This window comes from Molothrus aeneus, chromosome 4 (genome assembly GCF_037042795.1).
Source record: "Molothrus aeneus isolate 106 chromosome 4, BPBGC_Maene_1.0, whole genome shotgun sequence".
Taxonomy (NCBI): Eukaryota; Metazoa; Chordata; class Aves; order Passeriformes; family Icteridae; genus Molothrus; species Molothrus aeneus.
In genome coordinates, this window is record NC_089649.1 from 51,492,939 (window position 1) to 51,515,634 (window position 22,696).

General features: G+C 37.8%; 1 protein-coding gene across 1 annotated transcript in view; it reads right to left on the reverse strand.

Annotated features, from left to right (window-relative positions):
* The window catches only part of NWD2 (NACHT and WD repeat domain containing 2), a 51,668-nt gene that overhangs the window by 13,992 nt on the left and 14,980 nt on the right, over positions 1-22,696 (reverse strand). Inside the window, exons 2-3 of the mRNA XM_066548516.1 lie at positions 16,772-16,860; positions 11,716-11,832 (exon numbers count right to left, since the gene is read on the reverse strand). Coding sequence (XP_066404613.1) covers positions 11,716-11,832; positions 16,772-16,860 — 206 coding nt within the window. The remainder of the gene's footprint in view (positions 1-11,715; positions 11,833-16,771; positions 16,861-22,696) is intronic.

Here is a 22,696-nt window from a genome sequence, read left to right on the forward strand (position 1 = left end):
CAGGCTCGTGAACCAAAATCTCCCACCTGATGAGTCATTTTCCTCTAATAGTAAAACGACAAATTAAAACTCATGAGATTGAAGGTGATTGAACTGTATAAAACGACCAGGCTGACAAATGTATAAAACCCTCAGCAACCATTTGTGTCTAACAAAACTTTCCAGAATTAGTACAGAGCAGCCTCAGCAGCAGCCTTGTTAGATTTCACAGAATCACAGAGTGGGTTAGGTTGGGAGGGACCTCAAAGATGATCTACTGCCAAGTCTGCAGCCTTGGGCAGGGACACCTTCCAACAGACAAGGCTGCTCAGAGCTGCATCCACTGTTGTTCCCATCAGGAGTGCTTTGTTGAGGCTGAAATCACTATTAAATGAAGGTTAAAAAACTACTGTCTGTACAGTGGGAAGTATTTTTCATTCTAATATTCTTGGTGTGGAAGGAGATTGAAATTATAGGTGCAGTCACAATAATGACCAAAAGGAGGACACAAAGAAGATTTAGATTTGATCTTGAGGTATGAGGGATTCACATGGCGTGTCGTATGATTAGTTCAGACATCATCACCAAAATATTAATGAATTCTGATGCCATACATTATCTTAAAGAAGAACAAGCTGAAATTTTAGATATAGTTAGTTACAGCTAAGATATTTGGTGGTAATTTTAATAAAAAACAGCTGTCAAATAACAGCAAATTATATTAATTACTGATTGGTTTAATTAATCTTTTTTTAATGAAATTATATATTGACATCTGCAAATGAAGCCATTTGAGAAGTCAGATTTGTAATGTTTTATGGAGTGGTTTCAGGTACTTGACAGCTTAAGAGCAACACTTTTTTTTGCCATTTCGCCAACAGAGATCTGATCCAATGACCTTTTGCTGAATTACTTGGAACCAGTCCTTTGTCTTGGTGTTTGTGAAGATGTGACACTGAAGTGCATACCTATGGCCTCTCTGTCTCTTCTCATAGCAGTCCTGGATTGCCAGCTTTTTGAAGCATAAGCATTCAAGAAATTATCTTTGAAGGAATCAAATCTAACCACAGCTAATTTTTAAACTTAATATACTTCCTTGTGTACAGGGCTAAGCACTCCTTAACCAATTTGGTTTAGCAAGATCCATGAGAAATTACAAGTATTACTGTCCCCATGCGGCACAGGAATTAAGCGCAGGGAATTACGGCTAGGCCGGGACTCAGAGCTGGGACAGGTCTGCAATGGTTAGTCATAACCACATAGTGGAAGCTGTTTTTTCCTAATTCTCAGCTTTGTCCTTCTTACAGAAACTGCTCACTACTGAAGGAGGAAAGCCCTGACCCCTTGTGATGACATCCTGAGTGACTCACATTTCAGCCTGCTCGATTAATATAAGCTTAGACTAAGATCACTTATACAAAGAGGAACAGCTCCACTAGGAGAATGAGTATCTCACATTATTGAAGAGGTGCTCAATGCTGCACACTGTGGGCTGAGATTTGGAGGGATTTAAGTGCTTTTAAAACACCTTGGGGGGTATTAAGTTCATCTGTTGTCAGGGGTTGGGAAAGGCCGGTCCTACTGATGTCCCAGAGGTGTCCTTCTACCATTCCCAGGAGAGCTGTGGATTGCAGTCTGGATCATGCCATGCCTCAGCAGGGGACAGGGCAGCCACCTGGAGCAAGGCATGAAATAACAAAGCACATCCATGGTGCAAAAGCCCAGTTTCAAAACCTCCCCTGAACTGGAAGAAGGACAAGTCTGTGGTCACCAGGTATAAACCCCACTCATCAGGCCTCAGAGAGTGAATGATTGGCTCACAGTCACACATCAAAGGCCCTGCTACTGCAGCTCCTTTCTGTGCAAGCAATCTCATAGCATTGAACATTAGCAACTGAGTATTAGCTGCAACAGAAATATGAATGCTATCTTTCCACAGTTTGCACGACTAACAAGGGCTACAAAGTCCTCTAGATCCCTCTCTCTCCCCTATGGTCACTTACTATTCATTGCCTTCTGTTTATCCTGGGGTTAGAGACCTAACTCCCTGCACCCTCAGCCTTCGCTTCAAGGCTTCCTCCCTTTTGTAGTAAAATCTTTCTTATGAAATAAAACCTTTTTTTACTCTTTAAAGCTATACATTTCAGTCAAATAGCCATTTTTTCTCAGACAAATACGTTTTTTTCTCTACTGCTTACTGGGATGTTCACACACACGTTGGCTGGTAAAATGTATGTTACTATGCAGTGGATCAGACTTCTTTAGACAAAAGAGACACATAAAGAAAAAAAAGTAAGTGAAGTATTGACATTTATATTTAGCACCAGGCTTAAAAGACCTCAGATTTAATAAAAATATTTTTTCTAAAAAGCATACTTACTGTAATCGGATTACAGTACCCCTCAATTTCTTTCAGTTGCTATATTTGTATGTATGGAGACAGAATCACTTCAGCATCACTACAAGAAATGCTCCATTGTTTTAAAATCTTACTTTTTACATGCATGCTGGTTACATTCCATGTCTTGTCTTTCATATTGAATTTGGAGGTGGTCAGACAGTACATTTGCACGTGCAAACCTGCCCAGGAAGCCTTTCAAGTTCAGGAAGGCACACAGAACGGTAACATGTCAGCATGTTCACCCTCCTTGTCTGCAGAAATGTGGCATTAGCTGATATAACCATATACACAGTAAACCATATCTTGAAAATCTGAAACAAATGGTCAGGATACCAGTTTTTAAGGGCCTTTTATTTAACATCCCATCCTCAGAAGTTTAATACAACAATAGCTCTTTCTGGTTTCTTGCAGGTATATGATAACTCTGTTCTAACAGTATCCTGTAGAAATCACTTATGTGATATAAAATATGCAGGTCCAGCCAGACATGTTTTTTGGAAAAAAAAGAAAATTAAAATAACACGATTAGCTGGGTCCTTGCCTGCCAGGCCTTGAAACCAAGAATTTGCTACCAAAAAGCAAAAAAAAAAAAAAAAATGTCCTACTTTATTATTTTTTATAACTTAAGGGAACAATAGCCAACTTATTTCAAATTCAAAGCAGAAATGCTAATGGCTAAACAATAGTGAATCATCAGATCTAAAGCCAGAAAAGTATGTTTACTTCAATTTATCTCAATGGAATATACATGTTAATTGCTTGTTAGGGCAAACTCCAAGCTGTTGTACCAGAAACTGAAACCAAGGTGAAGAAAGCTGTAATACTATGCTTAAATGAAGCCAAGTTTTAGGAAGCTGGAGTTCCAGAGTAGCTGGTGCCCAGGAAATGTCCTGAAAATAACTGCCTCTACTCCTTTTTATTGAACTTCTAGCTGCAATGAGGTACAGTGTAAAGACCTCATGATAGAAACACAGGGAGAATGTCCTCCAAATAAATAAATACATTTGATGGCTCTTCTTCCCAATCAAAGGAGAAAAGTTATGTTGCACTGGTATTAAGTCTCCCAAAAATACTACCACTAGAAATTAAAAATATGAAAAAACCACAAAAATGTCATAATCTGTGACTTCTGGGATGTACAGGTCAAAGTGTCTTTTAGAGCAGCATTTTTCTTCTCTGCCAAGATCTGTAAGGCAGTACAGCTAATCAGAAAGAACATTAGAGCTGCCGCAGATCTCCTAAAGCCTCTTTCCTACTTTTACTGCATCTCAGTATGGAAACTTTTAAGTTCCTGATACTTTTGTCACTGACTCAGACCATCTATCCATAAAATGAGGATAGTGATAGCTTGCAAAAGAAGCCTTTTATTTTGAGTATTTCTATTTTGATATGCAAAGGATGTGTATTTATGTATCAGCAGTGATGGAACTGTTATTTTACACTGTTTGTCCTTTTTAGTTTTTAAGGGAAAAATGAGACCATAGGCAGCATCAAACATTTTCATTTGCTTTTTCATTTCATTTGCTTCAACCTATGGAGATAGGTTGAAGCTGTGAATAAATAGAATTAATTTTAGAACTTCAGCTGACTGTAGAAAACACAAGAAATACAATTTTTAATTGAAGTTGCTGAAGTGAATAGGAAACTGAAGGCATAATAAAGACGTTTCTGTACTGAGAATTGTTCTTCCCCCTGCCCGGATATATATTTATGTTCCCTGGCTTGAGAAATATTGCAGTGTGTTATTTCACTGAAGCATGCCCTAATTTCTGTTTTCCCTTTTTCCCTGGAGGCATTGCAGGAGCAGCCTGGGGGGACTATATCAGTTTCAGAAACTCAAGACAGGTTTTGGTTTCAGTTAAATGAGAAACAAAAAGGATTGTTGAACCACCTTGTAAGAAAACTGACTGCAACTGGGACTGGAAGGATGAGGTGCAAGTGCTGAAGTGTTTTGCTGTGAGTACAGTTCCTGACATAAAAGGTGTAGAAAAGAAGAAAATGATGGTGAAGTTGCTTGATGCTTGACCTGTCTTTCAGAAAACTAGAGTGGCAAAACCTGGCTATAAATGAGCCAATTCCCTCAACTCCGAACTTCGCCCATAGTGCAGTATTTTTAAATCTCAAAGCTTTCCCTAGTGGTAGGGACGAAATAAGGATGAGTAATTTCTCAGGACATAGTGTGTAGGAGCTACCAGTCTATCATACAGAGTGAATGTGCTTCCTCAGAAGAAATTCATGACCTACTTCCTTGATACAGTCTGCTTCATCAGAACTCTCTCCTGGCTGAGAAAGTGTCAATGGTCTTTCTCCACAATCTCCCTGTCTTCTACAGGATCATGCAGCACCGAATTAATTTTGTTGCCTTTTCCTTCACTGCTTATTCTTGCTGGGTCTTTGATCAGCCTGAGAATAGATGCAGGTGAGAAAATCAGTCAAAATGTTATAAATAGGGAAGAGGTCAGTGAATAAAGATAGCATAGAGGAAGAACTGGAGATTTTGCCTGCCTCTGCCTAAAGATCTGAGGTGCTCAGGTGCTCACTCTGATTCTCCTCCAAACAAATGTGTTATTCTCACTTTGCTATATTTTTGAAATTGCATGGGAGATTTCTTGACAGGCATGTACATTTTCCTTTCACATAAAGCTCAGGACCTTGCGGGTAATTCCTACCACAGTCCAGATTTCTGGCAACTCTCTGACAGGTCCTGTAACACTTGACAAGAGTGGAACTGGGTAGAAAAACAAATCAAAAGGGTTAGGTTTACTAAAAGACTGCTGCACATAGCCCAGACTGAAGTCAATAACCTTGTCTGTGGAAATCACTGCCTTTACAGAGAATGAGGAATGCACCTTTGTTGGAAACAGCAAGGAGATCAATACTGTCTTTTAGAGGAGGGCATAGTGGTGTAACCTTCCTTGCTTTGTAAAATAATCACAACACTCATCTAAGCCAGAAAGAATTGTGATTTGAAACCCTGTCTTGCATCTCACAAGCAAAGAGCGGCTAACGGGGAAAAGCTTCTCCTCCTACTGCTGTTTAATGTGCCCCCCTGAGTACCCAGGGACACAGATATCATGGAGTCAGAAAGGAGGAAGATACTCTGAACCTATTAGTGGAGTCCCTGGGAGGACAGGGCACTGGCTTCTGGGCCCCAAACCCTGGAGTCAAAAGCTGGCACTCTTCCACATTCTTACTGCCCTCTTTGGAATACTTTGTATGCAAGAAGGGGCCGTATCTTTTATTTTCTATAAAATATGCTCTTTCTTTTATTTATCAAAAAGGTATCTTAGTTTCTGCATTCCCATTTTGGGATGGTATTTATTGTTAAATGGTGAGGCAAAGAGCTTAGATCGAGCTAAAAATTAAATAGTGCCTTTCTGTTGGGATATCTTCATGACTTTTCTAACACTAATTTTTACACAGTAGGTTATTTGACTTACAATTAATGGTAAGCATACAAACAGTGAATGTTAAGTACTGCCTGAAGGTAATGGGTCAGATCATTAGCCAAATTTTAAAAATTCTGCAGCAGATGTCCACGGAAATGAAAAGAACATGGCAAAAATACATATATGCCACTCAACTGAATGAAAACACTGCCTTGCCTGTGCCATGCACTTGTGTGGCTGAGAGGCACAGGATACAGACTGCCAAAGCCTGTGGCCAGCTGGTGAACTGTGTTTCCAGCCATGAGCAGCACTGGTATACTAAAGCATTTTAAAACCGTTTCAAGCATTAAAGTAATTTCTGTACTATGCAAAAGAGATAACAAGAAAAGAACATGTAATTTACTCACAATAATTGTAGTCTCCCCAGTTTTCTAAGCAAATATTCTGTGCTTCATTTTTTCAAGGTGGAATGAAATAAAAAGTTACTCTGTGAGTAACATGTGTTAGTTGATAAAATGTATGTTACTATGCAGTGGATCAGACTTCTTTAGACAAAAGAGACCCATAAAGAAAATAAGAAAATGAAATATTGACATTTATATTTAGTACCCGGCTTAGAAGACCTCAGATTTAATTTAATATATGCTAGGTGCTAGCAGCACTATTAATATCTCTCTTTGAACTTACCAGCTGCCTGCTAAATATTGTAAAGTATGCTGTTTCTCTACACAGAAATAGCATTGAAGGTTTAGAATCCCCTCCATCTCTCTCATTTCTGCAGAATAGCTGATGCTGGATTTTTGACCTACAGATTTATTTGCAGGGCAGATCATTGCGTTTAACTGATTACAGTACTACCTCAGAAGATGGTTTGGTAAAGTTCTTGAGGGTCATGAGAAAATAAATTGCATAAATCTCATGCAGCCTATTTCTTCCTCTACACATTACATAGAATGATGGAAATATGACTTCATGTTAATCGTATTCTGGCTAATGTGGTCATTCATATTAAATATAATACTTAACCTTTCTGGAACGCAGCACCAGAAATTGTATTTATGTCAAGAAAAAGAAGTACAATGGCTTAGCAGAAAATATGTGCAGTCTTCTGACTGAAAATGCAAGTTATTTTTAGACTACACAAAAACCCATGCAGTTTCTGTGTTACATGGAAAAGCTGTCTGATCAATCTAGTACCTGTTTCCAATGGGCCAAGTATCAAAAACAGTTAAGTATTTAAGATTTAGAGAATCTTAAAATACATTTTAAGTTAAGTATTTAAGATTTAGAGAATCAGGAAAATACATTCCCATCCCTAAAGCAAATGAAGGAATTCACTTACAATAGCTTAATCATGTAATATCAGCTCATGCTTGATTTTACTTTCTGTATGTATGTGTTGTTCAGAGCCAAACTATAGGGAAAGGGATAGACATCCTTTGCCTTTTAGTCTGGAGGCTGTGAAAGAAGAGCAAAGTTTGCTGGGGGGAAAGCTGTGTATTTTGTCTTTAAAATTGATCACTTTGTTTTGAAGGGTTTCAAAATACACAAAGCTCTACTTTGATTATTTACAGAAGAATCTTTCCTGTTGGCCAAGTCCATCTAAAACAGGATTAATATCTGCAGACATGTACTTTACTCCAGATCAATGCCAAGAAGTCCTATGGAGCCATTCCTGATATGACCCCAAACCTGCTTATATTAGAGGGAGTTTCTTACTTAGATGGTTTTAAAACCAGATGCAGAGAGAGAAGAAAAGTAATAATTTGATATTTCTTTCTTGGAATTTACTTTACTGGAAGAAGTGGACTGTTCTGCCATGTCTGGCTTCACATATGTATCTTCATTCACTTAAAAACAAATATATAAAAATAAATAGAGCTGTGTCCTGGGGGAAAATGAAATACTGAAATGCCCAAGCACAGATAACTTCTGCTGAATTCCCCAAAGCACTGGGTCCTCAGCAAACCCCCTGAACTGGATGTTTTAGTATAGATACATTTGCCTGACTTTTGCCTCCCTAACTTAAAGTGTGTGGAGAATTTCCCAGGAAAGCAAAAGCAAAATATAACTTAAGCATTCCAGACCTTGTGTGTACTTAGTTTTTACATTAGGAATTAACCTTAGAGTAACACCAGAACTGAAACTGGAGTTGATGAGATCCAGCAGAGCAGTAATAATATAATTTGGAATTTTCTCTGATCTGGAATGCACTCAAAATTAATTATCAACCATTTGTACTAAGAAGAGAGACAGCAGCAATATATTTCCTGGAACAATTAAAGCATGTATTGTACTGAAGAACACAAAGACACAAACAGTTGAAACAGTCCAGTCCATAATTTACCATACTTCCTCTTCAATTTCAGCGTGATTTAAGGACATGCCAAATATCATAAATTGCTAATATTCTTTTAAAATCCTACTGAAATTCCAAATTTATAATGCTAGATTCTTTAGGTCTGTGGAAGTTGAAAGAGTGTTATGCTTCCCTAGGAACTGTTCAGGAAGGGATTCCTGCGTTGCTCCTGAATTCAGGCCTGTCAGTTGCTTCCTCCTGCCCTTGCCCTGGACTGAAAGTGCAGAAAAGAGCTTTTATACATCCCCAATAGGTCTGTGGAAAGAGGAGCTTCAGAAATACTCTCTGGCTACCTCAGCAGATGAGTGAAATCACAAAGCCCGATGCAAGAGCTCAGGTTACATTTGTTACAACTCTTGAGGACGTGGTGAGACCCAATTCAAAGTGTTTGGTGATTCTCGTATCTCTGAGTGGTCACCTGCTCTCCACCAGCAAACAAGGAAGAGAACTGGTTATGGATGCCATGAACAGGTTCAGATTAAGAACAAGCTGCTGGCAATTTGAGAGGGCTAATGTAAATTCCAGTTGCTGTTCAGAGTACATTGAGAATGTTTTTAATATTCTTTGGCCCAGATGTTTTAAATGATAGGTGGAGATAACCTTTAAGGTTTGCACAATCCCAAGCATTAATTGAGCAAACCTCTACAGGTAACAGACTGACCTTTAATTTCCATTTATCTTTTTCATTTTACAGTCTTTCAGGACATAGTCATGCAAGGACAGCAGTTCAGGCAGATGGAAAAGCACCTATGTGTTATAATTTTCAGGATGTATGTAAATGTAAAGGTTCCAGTGATGCACTAAATCAGTTTTTTCTTTGGTATTGTTGCGTAATATAGAGTTTAAGCAGTTCACAATTTAATAAATATACTGCATTTCAGTCTTCCCATGTAGATTCCTAAGACAAGAAATCTCCAGAAAATTTGTATGAAAAGTATTTTCCACTCATAAATGAGTCTTCATAAATTATTCTGTAGATCAAAAATAGCATGGTATGTATTTACCTAGAGTAAAACTGTGAATATTTAAATCATTTAAATGAAAATATAATAGGCACTGATTTTATACAGCAGAAAAAACCACAAACAAAAACCACAACCAAACAAATAACCCCAGCTTAACCAAAATCCAAACAACTTCCCTCTCCCTTAACTGAATCAAGTATTAGTAGAGGTTAGGCAGCAGTTAAGAGAAGAACTGTACATTCCCAAAGTCACAGGAAATTAGTTTTGTATTTTTATCAGAACAGTCTCCTCCTTGTGCTTATGTGTTAATTTTGATTATATTGTTTCATATTTGGAGAAAAGCTTGGGACTTCCAACTTATTCACTGCACTAATTTAAGGACTGAATTTCATTTTCTCTCCATCCAATATTACAATGCAGGCAAAAATTGCCATAAAAAAACACTTTCTAAAATCAGTATATATCAAGTAGTTAATTCTGAATAGTTCCATTTAATCCCAGATCTGTGTCTCAATTCAAAAAGTGGTAATTGATAACTAAAAAAAACCCAAAACCAACAAACCAAGCCAACAAAAAAAAAAAACTAAAAAACCCCACCAGCTGAAAAGAAGTGGTACATTTTATAGAACTTTCTCAAGAAATGGCAGGTTGCCCAAAGCCTGCAGTGCCAAAGTCAATTTTTCATTATGTTACTATAAATTAAAAATAATTATGCTTGCTGCAATAGAATCATCTCCAATTTTTGTTGTAAATGAAATAAGCCTCATCTTACTATGGTACAACAGAGAGAAAAATAAATGTGCATAAACAGATTTCTCTGGTTTTGCCAGTCTAGTCACTGGGAGTGCTACTACTTTGGCCCATACTTGGAAAACCTGAAATAAACATTGAAGTCATTGGCTCACTGCAACCTCTTTGCTAACTGTTTCATTCTGTTTAAAAATTCTGATTCAGCTTGATTTCTTTAGTAACAATATCAGGCAGGCAGTTTTTAAAAGCTTCAAGACTCTGAGCTGCTAAAATATGCAGCAATACTATGTGACAAGGTTTCCTTCACTATCAGAGATTTTACAAATCATGTCTAAGGACACTGGGTGTTGCCACATGAAAACCTCCATGCCCTTCTGTTCCAACTCTAGTTTTTTCATCAAAGGGAAGATAGAAAGTAGAAAAATAAACCCAGAAAACTAAATATAGTCACACAAGATGAAAGCTACCCAAACTCTCTAGAGATCTGGGCCACTATGTGCTTGTGAAAAATAGTGTCATGACAGCATCAAACCCAGCCCAGACTCTGTACTCCAGATGCTGGGTTCTTATGGTGAAGCCTTTGTTCTCCAGAAAGTGAGGCAACCAGGTGAATGAATAAGAGCCAGAGAGATGGTTGTAAGGGTGTGATAGAAGTACAGAATGACACATGCTTGTCTGATCTTTGGCATGGAGAGATGTGATCTCCAGCCCTCACAGCAGGCAGTGTTTTGTATCCTTTCCATCCCACTGGATTCAGTTCACAAAATCTTTAACATTCTTCACTTAAAAAAATAATCAAGGACTTGCAGTTTTTTCTCTGCCTTATTATGACAAGACTAAGATTTAGAGTTGACTTAGCTACGTTTAGACACAAATGAGAAAAACTTTGTAGCTTTTGTAAAGTATTTTCTTGGCAAATATAGTATAGAAAAGAAAATTTGGGATAGAAGGCATGGTGTTAAGACTGTTTTGCATTGAAGTCTAGCAAGTGACCATGGAGAGAACAATCAGTTGCACATCAGTATATCAGAGAGGACCTTATCACTCTCTACAACTTCCTGAAAGGGGGTTTTAGTCAGGTGGGGGTTGGTCTCTTTCTCCAGGCAACACCTGACAGAAGGACACAGGAGGAGACAGTCATGTTCTGCTGTGTCCTTGGCTGCACCAAGGGAAATATAGGTTGGATATTAGGAAAAAGATTTTTATACAAAGGGTGATCAAGTACTGGAATGGTCTGCCTGGGGAGGTGGTGAAGTCACCATCCCTGGATGTGTTTGAACAAAGATTGGATGTGGCACTCAGTGCCATGGTTTAGTTGAGGTGTTAGGGCATGGGTTGGACTCGATGATCTTGAATGTCTCTTCCAACCTAGTGATTCTGTGATATCACACACTCAGAGCCTCCTCAGGTTGTCACTGACTTCCAGTCTCTAATACCTGCCATACTAAATTGTCCTGGGTTTGTGACATGAAAGAGCAAATGCTGATCAGAGCAGATAGTTCTTTGCTGCTGCTGCTTTTTTGTAAGTCTTTCTAGGCCAGCTGATAATGCATGTGTGAGAAGTACCAAGAATTAATTAACTGTGGACTCCTTAAACAAGTTGTCAATAATTCTGTTGTGATAGAAGTACAGTCATACCCATCTTGCTATGAGGACTGATCATTAAAGATCCTTCTTTCCTCTCCACTAATACTGAGTAATCACTGTTAATCTACAGAGCTGCATAGGGAAATCTTTGCACAGCAAATGCACAGCGATGAGCATAAAGCATTTCAGAAAGAAGAAAATCACGCATTTGTTACTGAATCATGCATGTTAGGATAGATAACATTATATTTTTCTTGTAAGGTAAAACATTATTTTTATACCCACAACAAAACATGGACCTGCAGAACTTTTCAAGCAATCTTCAAGCAGCTTCATGCGAGTCTTCTGCAGCTCAGGACTGTCCCATTCATCTGCTTCAACTCCCCAGTATAAGTCTATGACCTGGAAAACAGTATGCAACAGAGTTACTTCTTGTATGCTCTTTCTACCAATTGAATTGAAAATGAGCTTTGCCAACATCCTGTGCACTAAGCTTTGCTCTTCAGTGTGGTAAAATGCAATGAGTTCTACATCCAGTCCTTACACAGACTGGCAGAGTTTCCTCATACAAATGAGAATTCCAGCCTCTTACTTTCCCTCCCAGATAGTCCCTCCTGGGACAGCCTCTCATTTCATAGTCATATGAAGATCAGCAGGACAAGATCTTGACTTGATGCAGTCTTTTATTTGCTACTAGATTGCATATAATGGGTAGATAAGAATAATGAGAAAGAATTGAAAAAAAATCCTGGCTCCATGAAAATTAATGGGAATCTCACTGTGAATCACAGTCAAGACCATGACTTGACACCCAGTGTCACTTGTATCCACAGGATACAAACTCATCCTGTGCACATGGCTCAAAAGAAAGAATAACAATGGTTTTACATTATCATACTTCCTTTGTTAGCTGATCCTTGCACTTTGGAAGCAGAGATTGTAGAGATATGCACTGGCAGAGAGCTTGCTGTCCAGCCTTGCATATTTAGCTACAGACTCAGTTTTATGACCTTAATTAGTTGCAAACATGCTCCTGGAAGAAACTATTCATGTTATACTTATGTGAACAAATTAAGTGATGACCTGTGATTTCATTTTAACTAAAAGGCTGAATTCTTACAGTGGGAAACCAAATTTAAAAAGATACTGATCATATGTATGATTTACTTTGGGAGCAAAACCCATGGTACAGGCTAATACTCTCTCATTTACTACTGATTCTTAACATCTTGTATGCAATTTTAACAAAAAAATGTCTAAATGGATAATTAAAAAAAACCAATCAAAATTGTGTTAATATATGAATATAGTACAGAATTACAGTTTATTTTAATATTGTTTGTTCTGTGGAAGCAGTCTGCAAGAAACAGAATCATAAAATTAGCTATTGTCCAAACAGATTATAAAATTAGCCTGAAGATTTAATATAAGAACTAATAATGAGTTGATGTAAAATTAAATTTCAGCAGTTTACAGCTGGTTAATCTTCCTGGGAAATTTCTCCTACCAATACCAAAGTGTAAGACCAAATCCTAGATCTATTTATGCCGATGTGTAATTGCACTATCAATAGTTTGATTGATTATTTCTGCCTTAAAAGTTCGTGACTCATATCAGTGTTTGCTGCAGCAGGCACATTGTTACCAAACATGACAGGTAGTGTCCTGTGTGACTCATGAGGAGTGAAAAAACCCAGGTATGGAATGCATTGACTGTAAATGAAGGTATTGAGTGTGTTTTCTTGGCAGTCTAAGTGTAGCTTACGCTGCCAAGAAAATACACTCAATATCTTTACAGAAACTCAGTTGAAAAATTGCATGCAGGAACATGCATTTTCTGCTCTACAAAACTGCATTTCCAATAACCTTCCTACTTCCCTCATTTGCACAGATTTCTGTCCTTTCTTTTTAGTCTCATTAGGAAAAAGAAGTGTTCCCTTCTTCCCCCTACTTTCTGATATTTATTAATGCAACTTTATTATTGAACTTCACATTGTATTAATCTGCGATTACTTGCATGACGTATGATAAAAAATATTATAAAATCCTTCAGATACCAATCTTAGCATATAGTAAAAAATGTTTTAATTACTTGTTGAATGAATTTATTGTGCTGCTGTAGTTCTTCTGAAATGTGAAAGCAATTTCTATTTTAATTAACTGTTCAGAAATCACATTAATTCTGAAAATGTGAAGAAGAAGGTCCCTGGAGTACCAGACAATTGCAGGGGTTCAGTGGCTGTTTGTTATTTTATGGGGTAACAGTTTTGGTGCATAATATCTTAACATGATACAATTTGGTCCTGCAAGAGTAAATATTTTACTAAACAAACCCCTGAAGGCACCAAAAATTGCTAAGTAAGGTCTCATCAGTTGATCATTATGCTAACTAAAATAAATAGGATTTACAAAATTAAAGAAATGGAACAAGGAGACAATTATATCTGATTCTGAAGCATGTTTTTACTTATATTTGGAAAACTGTGTGCCAAACACTCAATCAAACTCTCAGCAAGGCTGCCAAGGTCATATGACAACTAGTGCCCTCTGCTAGAGTTCCTTACCCACAGAGGACTGACACTGCTCTAGTGCAATTCCACACGAGTCACCTAACAAGAGACTCTTCATTCATAATTCAGTGTTTCCTTTTGCTTACTTTAGCTTTTGTCCTACCAATCCTACAGTTTCACAGATTTTGCTTAGGAGATAAAATTATTTTATTTTTATCACTTCCAAGAGCTTAAAAAAGAACTACAATTTCCATTCAAGCAGAGTTCTACTTTCCTTCTACCATATATATGCTGTTGAAAATTATTTGAAACAGTTCACTGTTTTGAAGAAGAAAAGTGTATGTTGCTAATTAACTATGTTTGGTTAGCCTCCCAAAATTTTCAATTACAACTACTTTCTTTAACCTCTCCATCCTCTCCTGTAAAAATACTGTATTTCAGGTCAAAACCACCATGAGTTCTGAAGTATTTTTCTCAGCTTATTTGCCTTCTTAGCCAATAAAAAGTGTGTCTTTTTCTGAAATATTTTCTGATACAATGAAAAAAAGTCCATCAAGCTAACAAATTCATAGTGTAATTGAAGATAGTCAGTTCTGCTTCCACTCATATGGTGATTATGTCCAGGAAGAGCTCCCACCAGATGGATGATTCCTACAGATCTCATGCTTTGCAGAAACTGGAACAGTTTTGAGTGCAGCCAGGTGACTCAGTGAATCTTGCAGTAATGCATGTACTCAAATGCTTTTCATTGGGTCATGATTTATTAGGTAGAGGGTGTCCTGAATAGTGCATTTGTGGTAGTCACATGTGAGTTAGTTCTCGTTTGGTCAGTACAAGATTACATACCAGGATGAAAAGTTATGTGCTCTGCTCTGTACAGAGAAATATAAATTTACCCCTGTATCTGAAAATTACATATTTTAACACTGCATGTAAAACTGTAGTCTTGACTTTGCATGCTAACCTAAGAAATTTAGTGTATCAGAATAAGAAAAAATAAAGGTCTTACTAAAGTCTACCTCAGAGTCTCTTTCAAAAGGCTTTGCTACTTTTCCTTGGTTATTTTTTTACATCTGCCTACTTTGCTTCCCCAGAAATGTGATAGCTTTCTAGCAGTTTTCTCAACAGTGTCAGTAGAGCTGTCTTTCAGACCTCATATCACATAAAGATGCTGGTGTTGAAACTATATAATAAAATAATTTGCTTCCATGAATATTAGCTAAAGTTAATTGTTTGTCCCCTAGAGACTACATTACAATCTATTTGAAGAAAGACATGTGTCCCCTCACAAAGAATTCAGTGGATTATGATCTACTTGAAAGAGACGTTTCCTTCACCAAGAAGGCTCCTCAAAGATAACAGAAATAAGGGGTTGATATTTTTGATGAATGCCACATGGTAGTAATACAAGAAAAATATTATTTAAATATCTTTTGCTATTCTTTTCATGTACCACTGCAGCTGGGACTTCCCAATCAGCTGATGAGCTAGGACCTTCAGATGAAATTCTTTTATAGCCATAATCAAAAATCACTGGAATTTACCATCATGCAGATTCAGCAACTCCACTGTAACTCAGGGAATTAAAACCAAATATCCTAATTTAAGAACTTGTTATTTTGATTAAAAACCAGCTGCATGTGCATCAAGAATAATACACTGGGAGGAACAGGATGTTGCATAAAAGGCATTAGCCGTTCCCAAGCTACACTCTGGAGAGATGAATTTTTGGGGTCACTAAGTATGCAAGGAAAACTTGTGGATGCAGAGCCAGAATTTTTGGAAGACTGAACAACATTTGTGCAACATCACAAGCTGAATCTGTTTATCTTAGCAGAGAAATGGTTCCAGGCCTGCTGACATATAAAGGACTGTGAATTAGGACATATCTGATTTAAAGTATCAGTGACTTTAACAGTGTTGCCAAACACACCTGTTTTGAATCAAATACAACTCTTTATTACCAACTGGCTCTTGCCAAAGATGTGTACGAGTCTATTTCTCTCATAGAAAGAGAGGAAAACACAAACTTATTGAAGCAATGGGAATGCTACAGTTGACATTAAAGGAAGCAAGTTCCTTAGTATATAATCACAATAAAAATGCACCATGTTCAATTCATTTTGGTAATCAGTTTTGGCATTCACCTGGTAAATTATTTTCTACATTACAATGGAACTTAAATATGGTTTCTAGAAACACAACACAGTAATTCAGATGTAACATTACTTCTTATATACTCTGAATACCTAAAAGAGAGGTGGTGCTTTTTCATTTATTCAGAATTTACCTAAAATCTGCTGTAAAATAAGTACATCAAAGTTCTGAGAGAGCAAGGCTTGTTTAGCCTGGAGAAGATACAAATGAGAGGGGATTTTATCCAAGCACACAAATAACCTAAGGGTGAGTGTCAAGAGGAAGTAGCCAGGCTCTTCTTGATAGCACCAAGCAACGGGACAAGAGGCAATGGGCAGAAACTGGTGCACAGCAAGTCCCACCTAAACATGAGGAAGAACTTCTTCACTGTGAGGGTGACAGTGCACTGGAACAGACTGGCCAGAGAGGGTGTGGAGTCCTCTTCTCTGGAGGTACTCAAAACCTATTTGGATGCAATCTGATGCAACTTGCTCCAAGTGAACCTGTTTTAGCAGGGGAAATGGACTAGATGACCTCCAGTCAACTCTTCCAACCCCAACAATTTTGCATGTGATTATGTGAAATAAAAGTTTTTGTAATTTTCTATTTTACCAATGATATTTAAAAATGTTATCTGTTCTAAATGGAGTTAATTTCAAGACAAATTAATACAAGATTCAACACAACGAAACCTACCTGAAATTCCAGGCCATAGTTTTCTCTGCAGAATTCTCTCAGCTTAGGATACACATGTTCTCTTAAGGCTCTCCTTTCTGCTATTGTATCTGTTGTGGAAAAAGATGCTATTAACAATATTTATACAAACTCTTCTTTTAGTCAGGGATACAGATTTTTCACTTAAAAATGAATGCTTAACACACACAGAGCGCTAATGAATATCAAGTGCTGGGATCTTATCTCCAAACTGTATGTTGTACAATACAGGGAAGTATTAGCATGTGTAAATATATGTAAAATCACATAAATGTGTTTGTATGTGCCAAAATTATGCTTCATACACATTTTAATGTGGCAGCATATTACAATTCAGTGGAGCTGAATTCATTTTGTAATTCAGCAGTCAGAATTTCTTTATTGTTTTGACTTCTATTTAGTTTCCAGAAAGTTGAATTTTACAAATAAGAAACACCATGGAAAAAAGAGATATACCAAAGATGAAAGAGATCTCAATACTCAGAAACAAATCAATAACATGAACTAATAACATTGTCACAAATGTATCACTTTCTTCACCATCTTTAATCTAATAGTATTCTGAAAGCATAATTCATCATTATTAGCATTATTTTTCTTTTTTCCAGATAATTCCTCCTATAATACCAAATACACAGTTCTGATATCATGTAATTCTTACCATGCAAAATGACATGTTTTGATAATGAAGTACCATATGGCAATCACACCAAAATTATTATTAAGTTCAGTATGTCCAAGTAAATCTCAACACATTTATATAAAACCTACCACTTGCACATACAGTCAAATATGAAGTAAATTCAGTTAGTAGTGAAATTTTGTACAGATAATAAATTTTATTCTCTTTCACAAGACTATGATATGTGATGGATTTTGCTATATTGTAACTGAGTTGAGAACACACAGAGATAGAGCACTGTTGCTAAGTTATTTCCAAAAATAGAACAAAACTGTTGTAAACCACTAGCTCTGAGTGCCATGTATTGAAAAATGAAGTGTTAACTTATAAATGATGAGGAACATCTACTGCAGGTAATGCATTATTTGTGTAACTGCCCTGAAACAAAACAATAGATTACAACTGATTTGATGCTTCCCATATTGTTGCAAAGAAGAGACATATAAGCAAATCTAGCAATGCTTTAGAGACACAATCAGAGCCACAGTTGACAAACCTGAGTCAGATGTCTGTTCATAAAATCATGGTCACAGACTTATACTGTTTTCATCATAAAAAATCTAGGAAAGTGTGAAATATATATCAAATGAATATTCTTCTCACTGTTTAAGTGTATCTTGGAAATATTACACAAATGTGTGGTATAATTACCACTTATTTGCATGAAAGAAAGCAATCCAGAAACATCCAGAGAATTATTTCTCCTGAAATCTTCACCAAGGTAAAAAAGTCTGTAACAAAAGGTTCAAAAGTACAGTCAGGTTTAATTCAGTTTATCTGAATTACCATGGTTCTTCCTTCACAAACTTTTGATGTGGAAAAAAGTCAGAGACGCTTTCAGAAAACATCCCCTCTAAGTGGAATAATGTAATACAATGCATTTATGCTTTATTGTTCTAAAATATGCTATGCTTATGTGTTCTAACAGTGGTCCAGGGAGCATTAAAGTCCTTGCTACATCACAAGCTTTCCATTTGACTGTCCACATGCCATGCAAAGTGAGATTCTAAATCTAAAGTGCAGACTTATTTTATATACAATCTGAACACTGTTAATGAGAGACCCTGCTCTGGGCTACATTTGTATGAGTGTAGCCTCAGTTTCTCTGGGGCAGTCATTCCTCTCCCTGACACCCCCTGGCTTCACCAGCAGTGCTGTGCCCAGCTCTGGGCACCCCAAATCAGGAGGATGGGGAGGAAACTGGAGAGGCTTCTGAGACAAGCCAGAAGCACACGGCCTACACAGAGAGATAGAGGGATCTAGTCCAGTGAAGAGTGTAAGAGGGAGCCAATGCAGCCTACGATTACTTCCAAGGCATTTACAAAGATGATGGAGCCGAGCTCTTCATGCCAGAGTGTACAATAAAGACAAGGATAACATATTACATCTTGGAAGTTCAGGCTGGGCACCAGGAGAAGCTGCTTGGAGCTCTTCAAGACTCAACCAGGCAAGTTCATGGCTGATCAAGTTTCTGCTGACAGCACTCAGGAGGGAGGTTAGCCCTATGACCTGACCTGAGTTCCTCTGCAGTAACCTGCAGCAATCCTCAGGAGAACATGCTGGTTTGGCTTGGTTATCCAGGCTGCTTGTACACTGCCTGGGAAGACTTTGGCTCCTGTCTGGGCCAGTGGGAGCAAAGCTGTAGAGGAAAGCAGCTGGTCCCAAGGACCCAATGTCAATGCCATATATTTTTCAGGGCATTTTACTTTACATTGAGCTCAACCCTCACAAACATTTGGAATGTATTTGGTGAGAACCTGGAGTTATCTTCCTGTTTTTTATCAAAAAGGAAACCATGCACACCAAGACTCCCCTATGATGTGAGTCAAAGTGTATTAGATAGTGATGATCAAGAGATTCACTTCACTTGCAGATCTGGCTGAATACAGACACTTCCTACAAATATTCAGGAATAGAGTGAAAAAACCAGCACTCTCAGCTTAGACCTGCCTGTGTCAGTACATAAAAGGGATGGATGAGTTGCTCCCTCCTTAGGATCCACAGTCATTAATTTTCTCTCATACTTTAGTGTCTAAGTCATCCTTTCCTTACAGAATGTAGTACACAGCTAATAAGGCTAATTAGTCAGAGGGTCACACAATTCCAACACAGCAATATTATTTTGGTTCCAAAGCAATGGTGTTGATGTACCTTGTGATAATGTGTAGTTTTTCTTTATTTGAAATACTTCATTTTTTCACCTTCACAGTAACTGAGACCCTTAGATCAGTGATAGAAGAATTTGTATTCTATTTTTTTTTGCCTTAACACAGGTTAATTTTGGCATGCAAGTTTATGAAAACACAGAGCATCATATTTTCATGATCAAGTAGAATAAACTCTGTTGAAAACCGAGTTATTACTCAGTTACTGAGATAAACCAAAATGATTCTTGCATTTTTAAATGAAAATCAATCATGTCTACAGCCTGGTTATTAAGGAAGCAACAATCCACATTATTGTTTGCAGTTACTTAAATGTGACAGCAGACAGAATGGTCTTAGGGATATAAAATAGGTGAAGTTGAAGGAACAACAACAAAAAGGAATTTTTTCTGGAAAAAAGCAGAATTTTAAATGATAAATAGGAAATACTTTGCCTGAGGTTTACAACAGGTAAAACCACGTTCTCCTACTTTTTGTTTATGCACATAGGATTTATACTGCAGAACCCTGCTGGCTCTAGTTTTAGAAGATGGTGCTGCTCCCTGCAGCTTAACGTGCAGAGTCTTGATCAGAAAATGAAACAACACACTGCAGGAGTAGTGCTATATTGTAATATGTTAGAAATGAAATAGATAAAATATAGCTTCAACTAGAACTGTGGTCTGGATAAGACACTTGGCATACCCATTCTCTATTTTTATTCCTCATTTCATATCTAATGGAGTGTGCTTATCTAATTGGAATTTGAGTCTGGTGCTGATATTAATTAATTTTAAGAATTCCTGCATTTGAAATCAGCTTTGAAACTTTAAGGAAACAGAAGTGTATATAGTTAAGATGAACTCTGGTAATTAGTATGGATGGCAGATAAGCTGGTTTAATTAAATATAATCTAAACTTGATTTAAAGTGATGGCAAATCTGTGAAGCTGGCAGCTCCTAACAACATCACACAGGCAAATTCCACCTTCCAGGCTGCTGCTGCAGATGAACAGATTAACTAAATTACATTCTTCTAGCAGTGAAAATGAGACAGTAGTTGTGAGATGAGCTTACTACACCTCTTAATGTTAATTCTGATACTCAGATATGCAAATAATAGTTCACAATAAACTGTGGGAACAAACTACATCTGAAAAAACCTAAGAGAAAATTTAAAAAACTCCCCCAACCCTAAACTTGTCTCCAGTATTTAAACAAACCCAAACCCACAAGCCAGTGACTTGCTGAGTGCACATCTTCCATACAAAAGCCATCTCTTGCAGATGGCTGCCTCCTAAGCCATTCCACAGCCACACTGTCCTGCCCACCCCTACACTCTGAACTGACAGAGAATGTCAGCCCACCCTCCTTCTCATCCTGCTCCCAGGGGTTATCCTGAGGACTGAACTGAATTAGTCACATCTCCATCTACATCCATCCTGTCCAATAAACACAACTGTTTGTGTGCAGTGTGATTTCTGAAGGCTTGTGGCTCAGTCAAATCACTGCCAGTTTTCATTAGAGTGCGCCAAGGTGCTGCTTCTCAGCGTGAACTATTCCCATGCCAAAGTCTGACCTTCAAACACAAGCTGTTCTGCTATTAAAGTCACTTATTTTATTTCAATAGAGCAAGTATATTTTTCATTCTTGTATTAGTAAACAGATGATGTGTATTTACAAACAGTTGCCAAAGGTTCATCTCTGGGATAAATTAAGTCATGGAACACAGCCCTGTTGAAGAAAATTTCAAAGTGTATATACAAGTGAAGAGAAAGAGTTAACATGGGCCTGATGGAAATTGCCTATTTTCAAGCACCAGCTATTCTGTCCTAAGACAGTTTATTTTCTTGCTAGTGCTGTACTGGTCTGAGTTCAGGCACAGTGATATGAATGGCTGTTTTCATGTATGTGGGTTGCAGTCACACATGGACTCTACCCAGTCAAGGCTTGATGCAGCAGAACAAGGAGATTGCTCAGCCCCATTCTCCTATCATGTGTTGCAAAGGAGGTGCCAATGTGGGCACAGTGAGCCTCGCTCACCACACTCAAAAGAGCAGCACATTCAAGTTGAACATTCAATCTGCTCATGGAAAAGTAACCTGTGAGTACCCATGCATGGTGCAAGCTAAGGCCCTCAAGCAGAGGAAAATCCTAATCAGGGAGGGTGTTTGCCCTGCCACTCTGACTGACAGAGGAACATTGCAATACCCAGCTTGAGAGAGCCAGCAGCTGACTTACATAACAAGTTGAGGCAGGCAGCTGAACCTGGAAGAACCCAGGCAGAAAAAAAAAGAAAAAAAAAAAAAAGCTGCTCTTGCAGCTGTTCAAGGCACCACAGAAACGAATGTCATATGGGGTCACAGAGCTGTCTACAGGTGTCATCTCCAGGCAGTCACCCAAAAGAGAGCAGCTCCTCCCAGTACATGCAGAAGAAAGAATTTCTGTATCACCTCCTCTATTCTTGGTGATCTCGTGCTTTGCCATGGGTCAGGACAGACACTTGGAGGTTTTCACCTCATGTCTTTCAGCCCACTGCTCTGCTGCCAAAGTCTCCTGCCCAATTCACATCATTACATTTATTATCACATGATGTTGGAGTCTCTTGTGCAACTGTGGAAGCCATGGATGAGCAGTGAACTTCTGATCTAGTCCTGAATGCATGTCCACTAAGATACTCAGCTGTTTGCTTTCTCTAAGTTTTCTAAAGGCTTAGATTAGATAGAAGAGTAGAACAGATTCCTACCATAGGATTTTTTAAATGCATTGCAATATTAAAAAAATGTGGGTATTTTATAACCATTGTCTGTTAACTGCAGTGAGAATTTCTGCACTTTAATTATCTAAGGTTAAAAATTACTTAGCAGCAGTGCCAAGTAAGAAGTGTCTGCCAAGCCTCCTAATACTCGTATGTTCTTGACTCATATGACTGTTCAACTGAATTATTCCTCTTAAACTGCCCTTTTCACTGATAATGCACAACAGCACTGTGCTGCTAAAACTTCAAATACTAGGAGGTAACATGTCCCTAAATATTATGGAAAACTTGTCTCTGAAAATAATACCATAATAATATGTAATT